The sequence below is a fragment of the Pterocles gutturalis genome, unplaced genomic scaffold (genome assembly GCF_000699245.1).
Source record: "Pterocles gutturalis isolate BGI_N339 unplaced genomic scaffold, ASM69924v1 scaffold20425, whole genome shotgun sequence".
Lineage (NCBI taxonomy): Eukaryota > Metazoa > Chordata > Aves > Pterocliformes > Pteroclidae > Pterocles > Pterocles gutturalis.
In genome coordinates this window covers 14,289-33,283 of record NW_010143970.1, presented here as the reverse complement: position 1 = coordinate 33,283, position 18,995 = coordinate 14,289, and the positions used below count along the sequence as shown (strand labels likewise).

General features: G+C 41.0%; 1 protein-coding gene across 1 annotated transcript; it reads left to right on the top strand.

Moving 5' to 3' along the window:
• Positions 1-271: 271 nt before the first annotated feature.
• On the top strand, positions 272-18,437 carry PTN (pleiotrophin). Its single transcript, XM_010084965.1, has 4 exons — positions 272-380; positions 1,887-2,060; positions 3,101-3,262; positions 18,251-18,437. Exons 1-4 carry the CDS (start codon positions 272-274, stop codon positions 18,301-18,303), a joined length of 498 nt encoding a protein of 165 aa, XP_010083267.1. The 3' UTR covers positions 18,304-18,437.
• Positions 18,438-18,995: the final 558 nt, after the last annotated feature.

Sequence of the window (18,995 nt, the reverse complement as noted above, 5' to 3'; positions counted from 1 at the left end):
AACTGAACTTCCTGTGGCAAAACTCATCCACAACATCAGCGATGTAAATCAGGGATTTGATACACAGGCTGGAAAATGTTAAAAAGCTTTGTATGCTCTCTGGAATTAAGATAATTGCCCATTCTGCCAATGGCTAATTATATTTGACCTGCTTGTGTCTTGTGGTCCTGAAGCAGAGCTTCCCCAAAATGCTGTAGCGACACTTTAGATGGGATCCCACTTTTCACAGACTAACCAGCCTTTTTTTTCCTCTCTCTTGTTAATTCCCAGAATGCAACAACAACAACAGCAGCGTCGAATGTTCACAGCTGCCCTCCTGGCACTTGTTTTTATTCTAGCAGCTGTGAGTACCACTGAGGCTGGCAAAAAAGAGAAACCAGGTAAGGTCCAGTGTAATTCAGAGTTAATCCCTGAGATAGATTGCATGTTTGGGAACATGTCAAATGCTTCTGGTTTTGTTATGAAATTCAGATCATTCGTTAACTTTTTGATATACAGGGTAGGGATTTGTGGCTGTGACATGTTCTGCATTAAACAGGAAAACAGAAAGTAGTTTCCATGAAAGCTGGCAGCTTGACAGCCCCAGGGACTGGAGTCCTTAGTTATCACAGAGTGGGTATTGCAAGGCAGCTTAAAATTTGCTCTGGGAATAGGTTCATGCTTGATTTAGGAAGAACCAAACAGGAGTAATGAAAGAGCAGTTATCATGTTGCTTGTTCAGTGTTGCCTGTGACAGTGCTACACCAATGCTGTGTGATGTGGAAATCCTCCTACAAAGAAAGGGACTAAATTTCTGTTGCATATAGACAGCCAGACATCCAGTGGTAATTGCTTTCTGTCAGTGATGAACTCAGACCTCGTTATAGGACAGAGAGGCCTGGGGTGGAAAATTCATATCTGTCAAACACTTTTTAAAGGAATATGTCTTTTGGTGTTTTTCTCAAGGTCTTATTATTTATGGGCTAGTTACACATGAGTTAATATGACCTGTGAGTCTATCAGAGTTAGTGTTCCCATTAAAAAAAAAAAAGTGTTCTAACTATTGTGGCTGTATGGAAATATGAGAAGATGTGAATGTAAATATACAAGAACTATAAGGAAAATTATTTGATATAAGTTTATTTAAAATTACTTGTGATGTTTTAAGGGCCTAACTAATTATTTTTGTGACCCCTTGGGTTTGATAATATTGCGGTCTTTTCTCATCAGGCTTCAGTTTAAGGATTTAAGTGAAATAATGATCTTTACTTTTGTCCCTGAGCAACAAACCCACCTGTATTCACAGCATTTCGAGTACAGTTCTCCATGTACTTTTTTTTTCACCTTTTGAGTTTTGTTCATATTCTATCATAAAATAGGACATGGTATACCAAGTGAAAAGTTTGTATCCCACAGCTGTTCTCCAGAGGTGCTCAAATCCTCTGATACACAATGTCAGCATGTACATTTCTAATCTGTATAGTGTGTAGTGCTTCTGTTGGAACTGAAAATATTTGTGTGCCATCAGCTATTGGAAACAGAGGAGTGTCCTTTCTGAGTGTGTCCTCCTGCCTGTTTCGATCAGTGATCCCTGAGGGTTTCTAGATGATTCCCCATTCTGAAGATGAAAATCCACTTGAAAATATGTTAAGTGGGCTAGTAGACACGGTAGTGGGACTGAATTTGAATGATCCACCCTGCTTTGGAGTCAAAGAGGCTGACCTGTCTCTGCAGAACTGTGAAGAAGATGCCAGACCTTTTGCTTTTAAAGCAATTGTTTTACAAATGTCTTCCTTATTCAACCTTTCAGGTGCTGTAACTGTTTAGTGAAGTTTAGGAAACTTCTTCACAGGCTTTGGGTACTGACCACTTCTCTTGCTTGTGTTTGGTTCCTTGTCTTCATCCAGAGAAAAAGGTGAAGAAATCTGACTGTGGGGAATGGCAGTGGAGCGTCTGTGTTCCCACCAGTGGTGACTGTGGCCTGGGGACACGTGAGGGCACCCGCACTGGAGCTGAGTGCAAGCAAACCACCAAGACTCAGAAGTGTAAGATTCCCTGCAACTGGAAGAAGCAATTTGGAGGTAAGCGTTGCTCTCTCAAGGAATTTGCTTTGGTTTTTACTTAAGTATGGAGCAGGAAGCCTGTATTTTCTGCTTAGCTCTGTGAATGTCTTGGTGAAAGGGTTACTCCTGTATTTCAAATTCTTTGGAACTAGAACATGTAAGGCATCAGAAGGCAGCTTCTTCAGAGCCAAGCAACTCCTCTGCAGAGAGTCCATATAACCTACTTGTTGTAAACTCAGTCTTCCAGCAGTGTGCTGAACTCTGCTCTCTTGTGGTGTACAACCCTATTTAAGGCAGCAACGTAAGTGTTGTGTGTTCACTTAGAGCTGTGAATCTCTGTGATGGTTATACCACAGGCTTTGCGTGACCTTGCAATGTGCAGTTTGTGGCATGGAACATGGGTGGCTACCAGAATGTGCAGTGAAAGGAGTGAATTTAGACAGTGTATTTCATCTATATATTCAGTTCAGAAGGTTCACATGTAACAGTGCAAGAACATGTCAGATCTGTCCTGGACAAGATGTCCGTCCAGGACTGAGATCTGATTACTCTTGCAAACTTGGCTTTTTTCTAGTAAGCAGCTTGTGTGGCTTTGACATCATTGTGACCTCACCAAGCCAATCCATGCTTTCAGACTTGACAAGTTCATAGTTGCAAATATGTTCTTGAAACTATTGAAGCCTTATGTGGTAACCTTTAGCATCGCACAAATGGAGGAACAGCCATATAGCATGTGAATGACATTTCCCGCTGCTGTTGTTTCTTGGTTTTTTTTAATTATTTATTGTGTATCTTCATAGTTGAATGTATTTTCACTTATGTGACAATAACACAATATCCATGCAAAAGCAAGAGGATTAAATTTTAAAATATTTTTTGGGGGAGATTGCAATTATTGCTGCAAATCATCTTTAAAGTTTTCTTAGGATTCCTGTCTTCAGTTGCATGAGCCTTTTGTCTACAAGCACTGACTGTGATATCCTATTAGACTCATAACATCTTTGTTTTCACACTCAGTCATTCTGTTTTAAAAATTGCCATTTATTTACTCATTGCAGCGGAGTGCAAATACCAGTTCCAAGCCTGGGGAGAATGTGACTTGAATACTGCCTTGAAGACTCGAACTGGGAACCTAAAGAGAGCCCTTCATAATGCTGACTGCCAGAAGACTGTCACAATCTCAAAGCCCTGTGGGAAGCTTACCAAACCCAAACCTCAAGGTAAATTCCATTTGCTGAAAGCTGTACACCAGTTTATTTCAATCACTGGATTTGTGGTAGTCTCTGTGCTTCAGTGGGAGCTCAGTAGTGCAGGAGATTGTACTTTAATGACCTTTCCTCAGTTCTGCACTTCTGTCTCCCCCTTGCCAGGCAGACAATGTTCCTGAGTTGTGTAGTCAAGGCAGTCTCATGCACAAGAAGTGAGCTGAAGATTAGAGCTTCAGTTTTAAACTTAGACCACCTGTAATGCTACTAGTTTGCTGATGCTCTCTAGACCTCCAGAATACATATGCTTTTCATAGCTCACCCATTGATGGGAGCAAGCTAATAGTAGAATGCAAAAATGTCTTTTGATAAAGACACCCTTTAGGTAGGTTTTGTTTGGTATCAAATAATGAGTAGTTGAAATAGGAACTGCTTTCCTTCTAGACAGGTAGTATTGAGGGGATGTTCTGCTCACTGCATGCTGAAAGAGGGTATGCAGGTGTTTGGCACCTTTGGGGTTACATATTCTTTATTCAAAGATAGCACGAAGGAGAGTATGGAATGTATATGCCTTATTTAACTGCGAGTGACAGTGTAATTCCTAGCACATAGAAAAGCATATGCCCTGCATTTGTGTTTCCAGGTGTCCCTTAGACAAACTGACTTTCTTTCCAGTCATTAAATCTTTTTAATGTACTCTTCTGTTGGAGTATCAGATGTTATGTGTGATTTATGGTGGGAGCTAAAACTGTGGGTTTGAGATGCACAAGTAATGTGTTTTAAGTGGATTGTACAAGCTATGCTACCCTGGCATTCGTTTGTTTAACACCAGCTAGGTTTAACACATTCCAGGCTCTGAATACTTGGATAATTATAAAAATAAATGTAGTTAGGAGTGACAGGTACAACTTGGACCAGTGATTTTCAAATTATGGATGGTGGTGCACCGTTGGCCTGAGGGGTACCCTCAGGTGGCCTGCTCTGCTTGTGCAACCAGAGACAGGTCTGATGAGGTTGCAGATGCTTTCTGTGAGTGTCCATGCATCCATCTGCTTTGCAGTCAGTACAGCTGTAGCTGGTCTTCCTCACACACCATCCATGGAGTTATCAGATAAGTGCTGAGTCTAGAACCTGCACAGATAGTGACAAGCTGTGAAGCAGAAAGGATCCAACTAGATTTTCAGAGACAAGCTGACTTGGTTGAATTGGCAGCAATAAACATCTTCATTTGGGGGTGGAAATGACTGGGTGGGAATGCAGGAGGGTCTTTGAGCTCTGTCATCTTATTGTTTCTTAGTTTGGGGGAAAGGACTCTCTGTTGTTTGTTTGGGTTTTTTTTTTTGTTTGTTTTTGTTTTTGAGTAAGTTTCCATGCCTAAGTGGCATTTGGGAGTTTATTGAATGAAGCTTCCTGTTGTGGTGCCGGAAGGCTGCTGCCACTTGAGCCACTAGTAGCCCTCTGCCTTGTTCTGCTCCCACTGAGTCAGTATATTCTATCAATGGCTGTCAGAAAAGGAGAGAAAGAGACAAAGCAGAGTGCTGATGCACCATCGTTTTGTGAGAGAAAGGCTGTTGGGTGGTACAGGCTCGTTTTCAAGCTATAGTTTTAAAGGCAGAGCTTGTGAAATTTCTGGATTGGAGTTAACTTTAATGGACTCTAGATATGAGTGAGTTAAAAATGAGACTGAAACTCAGATTGGGACTAACTGCAGCAAACATGTGGTTTGACATAATTAGAAAACCCAACTTCACTTGATTTGAAAGAATACAAAAGGAGAAATAAGTTCAAATGGAGATTTGTGATCATAATAACTGTGGGCAGAAATTCTACTCTTCTGATTTGTGTTAGAAGTCTCATGGCATCTTCCTGAATGCCACCTGCTCATTCATCTGCTGTTGGCATTAGTAGGAGCAGCATGCATTCAAGTCACAGGCTTGCAGCCTGCCTGGGCCCTGAGCTAAAGATAAGAAATCCATATTGCAGATCTGTGCGCATAACTACATAGGGGCTACACTGGACAGTGTGTTGGCAGCAGTAGGAGTAACTAGAGTAAGAAATTCAGTCACACTAATTAGTACTGTGTGAAATGTAATGCCCTACTGAACTTTATTTCTGCGCCCTACTGAACTTTATTTCTGAGTTAAAAATCTTAGTGCTGACATGTTGGCTGGAATGAGAGCTCATGTTTTCTTTCTGAGGTGAAAGAAATTATAGGTTGGAGGCAAGTCCCCACCCACATTTAGATAAAGGAAAAATTAAACTGTATGCATTCTATAGTTAGAAAAGGACCCAATTTAATTCTTTGGAGATGAAAAGTAAGATCCAGATTATTGTCTGAGTACTTGGAATGGACTGTAGGTACATGTTAGTTTCCCTTTTCACCCATAGCTTTGCATCAATGGCTCAAGACTACAAGAGAAAAAGCATATGATACATTATTTGGAAGCAGCAGTTTTTTTCTGAGGCACAGTGATGCGTAAGGTCTGTACCGATATGCAGCTAGACCTGTAAATACTAATGAAGTGCTGTACATTCCTACTGTGATTGCCTGGAGTAGCAGAGCAGTGGCTTTCTGGCATTTGGGAGCTCTGGCAGCAGAATAATAAATGAGGGTCTTATTGACTACAGGAATCTGTTCTACCACTAACCAGTTACTTTTCTGACTGGTGTGTGTGTGCTTCAAGAGCTGCACCACTGAATAAATCTCTGACAGCGATAGGTTGGAAGTACCAAAAGCCGATGTGAACTGACTGAGAATATTGCACTGAAAAATACCAGTATATTCAGAAAAAGGGTTGTTTTCATGATTTTCCTGACTGACCCCTTTCCTGTGACCTGAAGTTTTCCTTCTGTTAGGTCATGTTTGTAACCTCTCCATTACATCACTTTGCCCTCTGATTTCATATTGTAAATGGGTGAGTAAAAGCCCCTATTTAGCTTCTCCAATCATTTGCAGTTTTATATATCCTCTCTCACTTTTTTGGCACTTGCCATATTTTAAAGCTAAAACCTCTGATTTAAGTAGTTCATTGTATAACAATTTATCCGTTGTAAGAATACTCTCTACCAGACTTACCTAAATTCCTTCTATTGTTGCAAAATCATTTTTGGAATGAAGAGACTGGACCATACACAGTATTCCAAGCATGTCCTATACAGATTTGTCTTGAAAAAGAAGATATCATTGCAGTACTCCCTTTATTGTTCATTTACACACACTAAATAACCTAAATATGTTTTTCTTTTTGATCACTGCTTGCATGTGGAGCAGATATCTTTATCTTCACAATTCTCCCTGACTCTTAAGTTAAAAACATTAATTAATGCAGTTAGTTAAGAACCCAAGAAGGTGTGTAAGGCATATTATTTCCTCTAGGCCTGCCCAAAGAAGTATTGGGTATCAGATTTCCCCTGACACATTTCCTTAGTCTGAATTGGTGTCTGAAGTTCCTCCTCACTTTCTCTGTTCTTTGAGAATAATGGAAATAAATTGATGTAATCTGTAACTGCTGCTCTCCTGTTGCTTATCCACCTTTGCAGCTCATGAACATGCAGCAATTTTGCTGGTAGGATGAATCCTGTGTCTCTCTCCTCTCACCTATTTTGAAGATGACTGCTGTTTCATAGAAGTTTGTTCTATGCTTAACAGAAAGGAAAATTACACCTGCACAAAAATCCCAAGAGTTATCATTTTGTAGATTTGCTGATAAAAGTATATTTTGGCTTTCCAGGAACTTCTATGAGCTGTGGCAAAACTGCTAAATTAAACCAGGAGATACTAATTAACCTTGGGAATCAGTGCCTGCTCATAAACTGGTGATCTAAGTGTTCTTACGGATTTGTTTTATCATAGTCAGCATTCATGAAGATACCTTAAAATCTTTTTGAAGCACCCTCATTATTTTGTAAACTTAAAAAAAAAAAAGTTTTTCCCTTATTAGCAATTGCTCTGTCTCAGTGTTTTTTCTTCTGAGCAGCTGACTCTGAGTACAGATTGTAGTCTGTGACACTTAGACATTTTAGAGCTCACTAAAGAGAGGAGAATTACTAGAGAAAGTGCTGTATATCGAATTTAAGGGGGCCAGCAGATGATGAATCAGGAATTTGGATTTTATCTGGATTTCTGACAAGCTCTTTTCTCCATGGCTTTGCTGACGCATTCTCAGATTGGAAGACAATAGCTCGGTCCCGGGCTGCTGTGCTAGAGTGTAGTTAACACAGGATGAAAACTGTTGTTCGTTCTTGACTATCGTGCATTTGGACACACTGTCCGCAATGTGACAGTGATATCCCAGACACGGTGGTTTGTGTATTTAGTGCACAAATGAGGTCATGAGAAAGCCTGTCACAAAGGCTGGAAAGGATGAAAGAATAATTTTTATCACAAAATCCCAGTGAAGGTCGCCACCCCTCCTCTAGCACACACAATTGCATATTCTAGTCAGTGTCTGCAAGGATGGGGATGTTTAAGGTCTCCCTAAACTATCTTGACAGATGTGAAAGACTCAGGCACTTCTGTCGAGTGGCTGCTCTAACGGCCAACTTGCACTGAAGAGCAGAAAACATTTCCGACATACTCCATCTGGCCTCCTTCATGACCACCCAAACTTGATTGATGGCTGTTCGGGTTCCAGCTAGCCAGAAAGTAAAAGAATGGAGTATTGTCAGGATTCAGGAAATATTTTGCTTTAACTGCTGAGAGAGGATGAGTTTATTTTTATTGAGCTGGGTTGCCTGATAGGCTTTATTTCTTTTTTCACTCTTTTCATCGCTCTCATTATTCCTCTCTCTCTCCCCTTATCTCTTGTACTTTTAGCTATTTATTCTCCTGATTAAGATAAAATTAAATAGAATAAGCAGTCTATCTGCTCTTTCTGCAATGTACCCTTCATTTTTTGAATTATGCTCCTTTTTTCTCTGATGAATTTTTCACCTAGCTGTATTTAGTTCTTTTTAATAAATCTCCTTTCCCAACTTTTAATCAATTTACAGTATATCTGATCTATGAGTTATTTCATCCCAGCTCAGTCCTTGCACATAGGAAAACAATTCCAACTGGCAAATATTAACACTGCTTACACCACTGTTGTCTTTAATAATTGGGGTGGCTTCCAAAGATCACATCCTCCAACATGGAGCATTTGGAAAGGGTTCTCTCATAAAGGCAAGACCTACCTGAGTTGTTAGTGGCTGTAATCTTTCCTATAATGCAAATCAGGTGTAGCATTTGAGAGTCTAGCAAGGTGTCAGTGTAGTTCCCTGTGTTTGGCACAATGTGTGTGCTACTGCAGCAGGGTAAAGACTACGCTCCCTGTGTTTTTAATATTTTTGTATCATTTGAAGAGCTTTACTTAAGACTTTAGTGAAATATAAATAATCTGCACTACATTGTTTCTTTTATCTATCGGTCTTTATGGGTGGCTAATCCTCGTATCACTCCTTGGAGCTGAGGAAGTACAATTTAAAGAAAAGTAATAATTGAAAGTCAGAAAGGCTAAGTGATTTTCCAGGTATACACAGTATCAGTGGCAGGTCCAGGCACTCAGCTGAGAGCTGTTGACTCTTGGCTTCATGATCTGGTTAGTAGCTGCTGCTCCCTTCTTTCCTTGTCTGCAATTACAATTATCAGAATATGACCATTTACTTCAAGGTGAGTGTCTGAACTATGGCCTTTAACTGGGGTCTTTGGTTTTGACTTTAGTAATATCAGTGGACTTAAGACAGTGTTTGACACTGATTTACATTGTGTCTTCTTAGGGAGCTTGGTGTCAAAACATAGAGCTGGACTTCTATTAATGAGCAGGTATATCCCTGTCCTTACTTTGGTGCTAGGAGCAGAAAACAACACGCGGTTTTTGAGCACTGCAGTAGCAGTCTTGATTCTTACCTGCAGAGAGGCCACCTTACTCACAGTGTACTGCCAGGGCAGGCTGACTGCACTTTGTCGGGGTGACTTGGCTGCTGGCTGTGTCAAGGAGCTGATGGTGATGTCTGAATGAATTGCTCACCTGATAAGCAGCTGTCATTGGTCAGACAGACTGGGTGCTGCACTGACGAAAAGGATCACCTGTGGCCCCGTCCATTTTGCATGTTGGGCAATCTGCTTTTTCTGGGGTGCCCTCCCTCAGTGTTGCCTTTGTGGAGCAAGGAAACGTCTGCTTCTGAAGAGTAGCTGGAGGGGACACAGGGGGAGAAGAAATTACTTGTTAGGACTGTGATTTTCTTTTGTTTGAAAGAGGCTGGTGTCTCCTGTTTTGGCATAACACTTGTGCTGTATCTCCCTCCGTAGGTTTCGGAATTCCCCATCTTTAATGTGACTCATTAGTTGTGCAGGCATGCAGCTAGTGTAATAATTAGTATTACAGGAGATAGAATAATAGGATCTGCTCAAACTAATTAGATACAAAAATTAGGGATTTTCTCATATTAGGAAACAGCTGTGATAGTTAAACAAAAACCTGAAAGACAAAACTGGGAGGTTTTTCTCTTGCTGTAAAGGATGAGGCAGGTTTATTGAAGAATGGCCTCTGGCACTGACCAGGAGCCTGCAGTGAAATACAGTGATCTGAGCTCTGTGGGGCAGACACTGGCAGTGGATGCCCGGTAGGAACAGCATAGCTGGCTGTTATTATTGTTGCTATCATCATGATTATTTGTATTGCATGAGTGCCCAGAGGCCTCAACTGAAAAAGAGTGCCATTGTACTAAGCGCTGCATAAACATTGTGAGAGGCAGTTTTGCGATGAATAATTTATGCCTAGTGGAGCTTAGAAATGTGAAAACCAAGAGAAGAAATAGTGGTCGAGAGGGGTGTGACTGGGTAATGAATGCTTGGTTGTGCTTCCCTGTGCCACTTGCTGGTCTGAGGACAGGGCTTGTTATTTCAAGAAGAAGTAAAATTCACTGGAAACTTTAGGCTCTGAGACACATCTCTCTGATTTGGGTCCTGCTGCCATAACATGAGGAAGTAAGATTTTTCTCAATTTAAGCGGGAACAAGAGTAAGCCATATAAGAAAAATAAACACCGTGATGGTTACAGTGTGGACCAGCCTCAAGCTGCTAGTAAGCTGCCAGTGCAGGCCATAACTAATAAAGTTTGGATGTCTTTTAATAATGTTTTTTCTGCTTCTATTTTCTTATTTTTTCTTGGAGGCTTTGCACTGTAGTGCTGAGGCTGCTTTTATACGTTTTATACCTTTGAAAAATTATACTGTTTGGATAAAACATTTGAATGCATTGTCAGATCATAACACAATATCAATCTGATTGACACAGCCCTGATTGCAGGGAGCAGGAAAAGCTTGAAGTAGAGGGAGAAAGATAAATATCTCTTTTAGAAAGAAGTATTTTTCAATTTTCAGTTTTTCTGCAGCTTTTACAGGTGTATTTGGAAAGAAAAGACTGGGAATTTTCATGGGAAACCTAGATCTCCATGTTTCTCACCCCCTGGTTTGTAATTCAGGTATTTTTTTTTTTTATTGTGCTGCCCCAAAAGATGGAAAACTGGATGTGACAAATGTTTTTGTTTAACCCTCTTGTGCCGGCAGGAGTTTCTTTTGGGGTTTAATACAGACCTTTGTGGGTGAAAGTTTAAATAGCCTTGTGTGTGCCAGTTCTGTTACATGCTCATTGTCTCACTTTCCTGGCTTGCAAGAGCAGTCCAGCCTCCTTGGCATTAGTTAGTGCCCTTGAGCCATGAAAATGCCTGAAGCTGTGGGACTTGCTGTGATAAAAGATATGGCATCAGCAAATGTTGCTGTTCCCAGCAATGAAACAGAGAGAAAGCTCTGTTCCTTCATTTCTTTTTCTTCCCTTCCCTTCCCTTCCCTTCCCTTCCCTTCCCTTCCCTTCCCTTCCCTTCCCACTTCTTCACTTCCTTTCCTTTCAAGCTTTTCCCCCCTTCTTTATCCCTCCATCTAACTTTCCATGTCACCACCTCTCTATACTTTCTTCTATCTTCGCTTACTGTGAAAGTTTTGCAAGCAGCTTTTCAGAGTGTGGAGCGCTGATCAAAGCAAAGTCCATGTCCCTTCCCCTGAGGGTAGACTCTGGGGCAGATGCAGAAAGTACAACCAAGAAATGCGTGTGTCTGATTTTCAAAAATTAACTAAATAAAATGAGGTCTCTATGGGGTCTACAGTAAATCCCAAATAACTTCCTGCTACACAGCTATTTGCTGATCTCAATTTGACTTATAAACTAATTCAGTGTATGACCTTTTTGCTCTTCTGTGGATACAGGTGAACGCCAAACTCCAAATGGATTATTAATACTTTTTGTTTTCAGCAGTCTCCTGCAGACATGTGAATGCAGAGGGTAAACTCTGAATGTATCAGCCTGTGCCTGCACCTGTCTCTCTGGCATTAAGAAGGATCTTGTGTACAGCATAGATGGCTGAAGAGCCAGCTGGGACTGGCTCCCTCTTTTGCTGACTGTAGAACATGACAAAGAACAGTAAGAAAGTCCGTACCCTGCAGAATCAGCAGTACAAATGTACCAGAGGCAGATGAGAAGAAGCATCACATGAAGAGCCAAGTGCGTTACTTCCAGAAATCACTTTTCAGTTCGGCAGACCCCTTCAGCAGTCTCCAGTTGCAAAACAAGCTTCACTTGAAAATTTTATCCATTGAAATCTTCCAAATACTTACTCTTACGGCTCCAGCATCTTAGATACATGTGACCCAGACTTAAAGAAAATGAGATGAAACTTTCCTGATCTTTGGGTAATTAGGCCATCTAGCAAAATCCAAAAATGCATGCGTCTCTGTGTAGACAATTTTGAAACTTTTTCTCCTAAATTTTTGGGGGAAGGAAATCACCAAGAATAAACTTTTCTGATGAAAATCCTTGGCTTCAAGAAATTACCTCTTAAAATAAACAAACTTCCTGTAATTCCTGATGAGTTTTATGTAGGGATGTTAAAAATGAACATTTTTTAGGTCTTACATCCAAATGTCAGGTTCAAGCAATGGCTTCTGACTGTCTAAGATTGTTTCAGAGCTTTGTGGGTGGTTTTAGAATTAATTGGATTAGTTTTTCCCTGCATTTATTTCTTCTTGCAATTCCAGTGAGAAAGAAAATGAGTGAAACTTTCCATGAGTGATTCTTTGGTCCATTTCTTTGTCAGATATGTTAGTGTTTGTTACAGGCATAAATCTAGTTGTCCCCCATTCATAACACACATTGCAGCGTGCCTTCCTGGCTTATATGGTGCAGCTCCACCCTTTAGGTTCAAATTGGTTCCATCTTGTGTTCAACTGGGAACAAATCCAAGTCTATCCAAAATGGAAATTTAGCAAAGTGAGAAGCAGAACAAATCCTACTGGAGAGGAGTGACTGGAAGAGTGGAGAAATTGAGAACCACTTACAGACAACTAGAGAAAGTCATTAAACAGCACAGAGCTAAAGTATAGGGGATATAATCAATTGTAATATATTAATGAAGTAAAAGTCACATCAAGGTCATTGATTCATTGGGGACTTGCCTTCTACTGCTGTTTATCTAGTGGAGTATTGCTTTTTTTCCATACAGATGAACTGTGTGTTTCTCAAAGAGGCTTTTCAGAATAATTAATTTTGGAACAAAATTGCTATTGTAATATAGCTTTTTTTTCCCTAAACTCATTTGGAATACACAAATGCTTTGTATAAAGGAGGAAAGTAGGAGGAAAAAGAATTAGGTGGCCCTGAAAGGTTCTCTCTCCCCAGAAGCAGAAGAAATACCATATTTAAAAGGTATTTCAGGCATCAAGGGATTTATTTCTATGATCATGGAAATCACAAGATAGCACAGTTTCTGTTACTAGAGAGCAGGGTGAAGCCCTTTAGGGTGGGATTTTTTTTCACCGAGGGATAAAATCCTTGGCTTCATTGAAGTCAAGACTGCTCCCTTCCACATGAGTTGGCATTTCATCCCCAAATTTCAGAAGTGCTCTGCACCCAACAGCACCATTGCCTTCCACCACCATAGTGACTAGGTACTTTGTGGAAAATTTACCCCAATGAGAGATAGAGAGCCCTTTAGAAAACCTGCTTTCCTCTGTACTCAGTGGGACTGAGTGCTAGCTCCTGGGAAAACTGTGTCCTGAACACCTGGTGATGAAATTCTTTACTGTAACCTTCCATCAGCACAGCTTTTGCTATTTCGAATGATTTATATTGCTTCTGGGGACACTGCTTGACTTTAGGTGTTCAGCAGTGCCATGAGTGAACTATTACCTTCTTCTCAACAAATGAAAATAAATACCTGCAAATCGTGGCTTGCAAAGCCTGGCTTCCATTAAAATGTAATTACCTCCCTTTTGTGCCTTATGCATTAAAAGTGGCTTCAAATGCTGTGTGGCTCCTGTTCGACATAATTACTTTCCTTTGCTGCTTACATAGTAAGTATGAGGTTCCAGAATAAAGAACACTATTTAAAGAGGGCAGCTGCCATTCCAAATTGCATAAAGAAAGTTCTGCTTATCAAATTGATTTGTTTACTTGGTAAGATGCTCACTGGAATTTTTGTTGCCAGTCATCATGGACACCCAGAAGTGGGTCCAGTGCTGATCCATGACCACACAGCTTTCAATCCTGTGAATAATTCTTAGGCATACAACGATTCATAGAGTTATTCAGGTGATGAATGATTAGATAATCCAGTGTGTGTACATCAACACAGTTCACTCTTGCAGGGCTATTTGTAGGGCTATTTGTACAATGCTATGTGGGTGTTTTTATCTCGCTGAAAGTGCTCTGGGAGTGGGATAGCTGTGCAGTGCTTGGTTGCTGTGTTCTGCAAGGACTGCCATGTGTTCTGAATCTGCTCTTTGGATGTGCCCTGGTGCAGGATGACCCGCTAGGCAGCCTCTCGCTGTGGGATGAGGGAAGGAGGAAAGTGTGCTGTAAAACAGACACAAAAATTGAGGACAGTTTTGTCATCCTCATTAATATTCTGGAGCAGATGTAGCTCACTCTTCCAGTACTTTTGTTTTGCTGCAGGGATGCACAGGGATGCTTTAGCAAGTATTTGCTTGAGGTGAAGGAAGCCCGGTCCAGAGCGGAGAAGGCAGCTCCTGCTGCTGCTTTCCTCAGTGTGGCTATGTGCTGAGACACGCTGGAGGTGGAAGGACAGTTTGCCTGGAGCAATAACACACACAGTGCACTTGGAGCAGTAGGCAAACAGCTACACTTTGCTCCTCTGCTGAGCAGCCTCCTCCCCTCAAGTGTTGAGAGACAGAAAGAGTTAGCACCTACTCCCACCTCAGTGCTGACCCTGCTATTGGTGTCCATAGGAGAAATACCTTTGATAAGGCACGTAATGTATTTAAATTAATGTGTTTAACTGTTAATATCAAACATATTTTCATACCTTTCATATAGTTTTCTATTGAGATGTTCCAGTTTGTGGCCTGTGAGCCAGGTGTGGCCTGTAGGATAGTTTTGTTGCAGCGAGGCATTTAGCCCTGCTGAGCAGGTCCCTGAACTGGCTGAAGTCTGCTCTCCTGAAATCCAAGGTTCTCATCCTGGTTTTTACTTTGCTCCTTCCTCTCCGGATCTTGAACTCCACTACAGGTATCTCATAAAGATACCTCCATCGGGTGTCTAGCTCAGCACTAAAAAGACTGGACCACCTAGCTTTAAAGCAAATGGTGCAGTGAGTAGATTCAAATTAAAATTCTGTCTGGGCTGGTGTGAACTTGGATTTAATCTGGTCAAGCCACCTTGTCATAGTGGCTCTTGATATTGTTGGTAGCACTTGTCTGCAGGAAACACATTCCCTGTAGCCAGCTCACAGCTGATGCACAGATTCGTGGCTCTGTCTTTGCAAATATCGCATTGATCAGGTAGGTGAGGTGAAGGAGTCTGCTGTTAACCCAAAGTGCTTGCAGTTGGCAGTGTTCTGCTCAGGGCAGTCCCTGTTCACCGTGTTGCTTTTCCTACTTCCTTCTGGCTCAACAGTGAGCATTGCCGAGATCAAGCTGCTTTTCAGAGCCAGTGAGATGTGGAGAGCAGCATAGTGGCTTCCCCATCATAAAGGCTGTTTCGGTGGACATTGCTTGATGGGTTACTATAATTTCTGATGGCAGACTGGGGCCATGTGAAGAGACCTGGTAGGAAGCAGCTGAACCAAAGGTCTTGCATCCAGTCTGTGCTAAGCTGAATTGACTTTTGTTGATTTTCATGTATGGAATAGGAATCTGAATGGGAATATTTTTGACAGTGTACCTAGGGAATCCTTCCCTCACTTAACTAGTAGATTCCTACAGCTCGTGCTTGGGCATGGGACTGCTGAGCTTTCAGGTAACTGGCACTGTACTTTCAAGTAGTCAGGGTTTTTGAGCATGGTGTCAGTGTTGGTACTGCTGGCATGGTGACCCTTTCAGTCGAGCCTGGCTATCCTGGAAAGGGAAGTTTTGGTAGACCAAGTGATCAGGGTGACATGGATCCCAGAATTGACTAAGATAAAATATCATAAAAGTTGAAATAGTAGTGTAGGGTGAACAGAGATGAAGACAATGAAAGCAAGCCTGAATGATACAGAGGCAAAGAGTATGTCTGAGCAATGAGAAAACATTAACAAAGTACATCTTAAAGCAACTTTGTACTTAGTTAGCCATGGATATACTGTAGTCTGTAGCCTGACCATAGTCAACACAGGTGGAGGGAAGCTGTGAACAGCCTTGTGCCTGAGAGAATGAACAGCAACATTTTCATGGGTCGATACCTGGGTATTGTTGTCTGTGGTAGGATTTTTAAAAGAGCTTAAGGACATTTGAGCAGGTTTATTTTTTTTTCTTTTTTTTTCTTTTTTCTTTTTTTCTCTTTTCCTTTTCTCTTTTCCTTTTCTCTTTTCCTTTTCTCTTTTCCTTTTCTCTTTTCCTTTTCTCTTTTCCTTTTCTCTTTTCCTTTTCTCTGTTTTTTCTTCTTTTCTTCTTTTTTCTCTTCTTTTCTTCTTTTCTTTATTTATATTGCCACAACCCTGGAGGTGCATGTAATTTCTTGGAGCAAATGTGCTTTGCATCAATACAGTTTACCTGTCTGAAAGATTAAGCTGTGGTGATGTGAATACCTTTAATGTGAGAGGAATTATGTTCCACGCATAAGGGTTTTACTCTGCTGAGGTGCAAAGCAGAATCACTTGTCTTTGTAGGTAGACTGGTTTGTCAGTTTGGGTGATAGGCAGATTATCACAAGGTAGACAACAGGGAGCATTGAGCTTTTGCTAACAGGAGCACATATAGACCCACAGGCACCAAGTGCAAATGAATAAACAGTGGGTTGTGTGGTACCTCAAGTCAAGTGCAAGGCAGGTAGTCTTTGAGGATGGGGACCTGACAGCATCACACAGTTCCAGACCAAAAACCTTCTCCTGGTGGAGACTTCACCCCTACCATGAACTGCACATACCCTTCAGTAAAGTCCTGTTAGTGGTTTGCCCTCATTCCTATGTCTCCTTTGCTTTTAGTAATTTTAGATGAAGTCTGCGGAGTGCCCTTCTGCTTGTGCTGTGTCTTAGTAGATTTTATAGATTCAAGTGCTGGTCTGATTGATAAAATGCCGCTGTTTCTTTCAGAGAAAGTGGTGAAGGGGGCAAGAGAGAGTGTGAGAGAGAGCGCAATCAATACAGAATCCAGGAGGGTCAGTGATACAGAGGGAAAATTAGAGGAAGTGGAGGATGTGAGTAGAAAAGGATAGGAGGTGAAACAGAAATTTTATAGGGGAAAAAAGGTTTTATCTGAAAACAAGTTAGATATTAACATAATGAAAAAAAGACATTTTGGAATGACAGGTTGTAAAATAGTGCCAGATACTGTGAATGGCTCTGGACTACAGATGTACTTGTCTTCTCATTCATGGTGATACCTGTTATTTAACCTGAGATGGCTTTCATTGGTTTGTTTGGTGGTGGTTTTTTTGTTTTTTTTTTTTGGTCTGGGTTTTTTGTGGGCAGGTGTTTTTTGACAGGGAAGAAACAAAGGCAAAATTCAAAGAAGGAAAGCAAAGTCTAGGTTAAGACAAATATGGTTCTACCTGCTTGCTGGTTTGGTTCCAGGAAAGATGGTTCACAGGAACTCAGCTTCCATCAGTCTGTAGTACCTGGTGTGCTGTGTTTTGTGGTGGTATCCACAAGGATTTATTTATGTTTCTAGCAAGAGCCGTTATTTCCCCCATTACAAGGTGACATGTGATAAAAGAGTACCTAATCCTCTTAATTCATGTTCATTTTTCAGACTCCTCTGTGAATTCCTCTACCTGTAGAACACTATGGTACCCTGTAGCACAGTGGAAGTTACCACAGGTGGTAGCATAACATAAAAACTTTAACTTGTACCTTCACATATTGTTCCCATATTTACCCCAAATTAGTCAGAGCGGCAGATGCTCCTTAATCCCCTCCCTACCCTATCGGTACCAGCTGGCTGGACAGACCATGCTCTAATGACTCCAGGCCAGGCTTCTATTGCCTCTCAAGTGTACATAGGTGTTTGCCCTAGACAAAGGGGGAAGGCTTGTCAATGGAGAAGCTGAAGAAACAAGCGAACTTTCTCACTGCGCTCTGGAGTTGCTCTCATATTCAGAGAAAGCCAAAGACTAACAATGAAATAGAAAGGAAGCAAGGGAAGGGGAAGGGTATGTGTGCGGGTAATGTGTGCAAAGCTTTCTTCCAGCTCTCCACTGAGCCATGACCCCGTTTCTCCAGGAGCTGCCTGCTGTTTTCTTATTTTCGAAGCAAGTTCCTGAGACAATGCTTAGCATGCCAAACAGGGTCAGCAGCTCAGAGAGGAAGGGTTCTGAACTGGACATGTAGCCTGCTTCCCATCTTCTCTAGTGCCTCAGCCATTCATTTTTTTTTTTCTTCTTTTCCTTCTGTTTTCCCTTCCCTTGTTCAGAATGATGAAAGAAAATTAGTTCCTAAGTGCATAGAGAAAATGAGGGGAGCTTTCAGGGGTATTGAATCCAATTTATTGCAGTGACTGCTGAATGATAATTTTTTATGGTTATTGTTATCTTGACAGAATCCAAGAAGAAGAAAAAGGAAGGCAAGAAACAAGAGAAGATGCTGGATTAATGGAGCCAACTTGGGCAGTGTGAGAAAGGGACATCAGCAAACACGATCAGTTAACAGTTTCATTTATACCTAGGCATTTTATCCTAAAATTATTTATAGCTTAATGGTACAATAGAAGGAAACAAGCAAACACAGAAAAAAAAATAATTTTTTAATTACTTTAGTATTTTTAATGTGTAATCCTAACAACAATTTTTAGAGGCCTGTAATAAAGGACTCCAAACACATTTAGAAAATTATGTCTATTGTATATTGAACAATGTAGAGGTTTTTAAAATATCTTTTTCTCAAGTCTTGCCGTAGGTCTCAATCTGGTAACTACTCCATGCAAGCAGAACCTGAACCTGTGTGGAGCTCCACTGAAGCCAGTGGTGTCTTGTGTGAACATAGGAGTCTGGCTGGATGCAATTATATTTAAGATCGGGACCTTATATCTGAAAAAAACACCGACTTGTTTCTTATTACATCTGGATAACTGTATGAAATTATATGTTTAAGGAAAGGATGGGGGAATTTTGTTGAGTATTTACAGGCACAGAATTTTTTTAGATGTGTGGTGGATGTTCATTCCAAATGCCACCGTCTCCAGGTAAAATCAAGTAGCACTCCTATCCTTGGACATGTTTTAGATGTTGGCAGTAAAAATTCTGAAATCTTCTGCTTGCTGGACATAGAAGAGTCCTAATTTTTCA

Coding starts and splice junctions, on each gene's coding strand:
- PTN (XM_010084965.1), top strand. CDS start 272: ATGCAACAACAACAACAGCAGCGTCGAATGTTCACAGCTGCCCTCCTG. Junction 381..1,886: donor TGGCAAAAAAGAGAAACCAG/GTAAGGTCCAGT, acceptor GTCTTCATCCAG/AGAAAAAGGTGAAGAAATCT. Junction 3,263..18,250: donor TACCAAACCCAAACCTCAAG/GTAAATTCCATT, acceptor TTATCTTGACAG/AATCCAAGAAGAAGAAAAAG.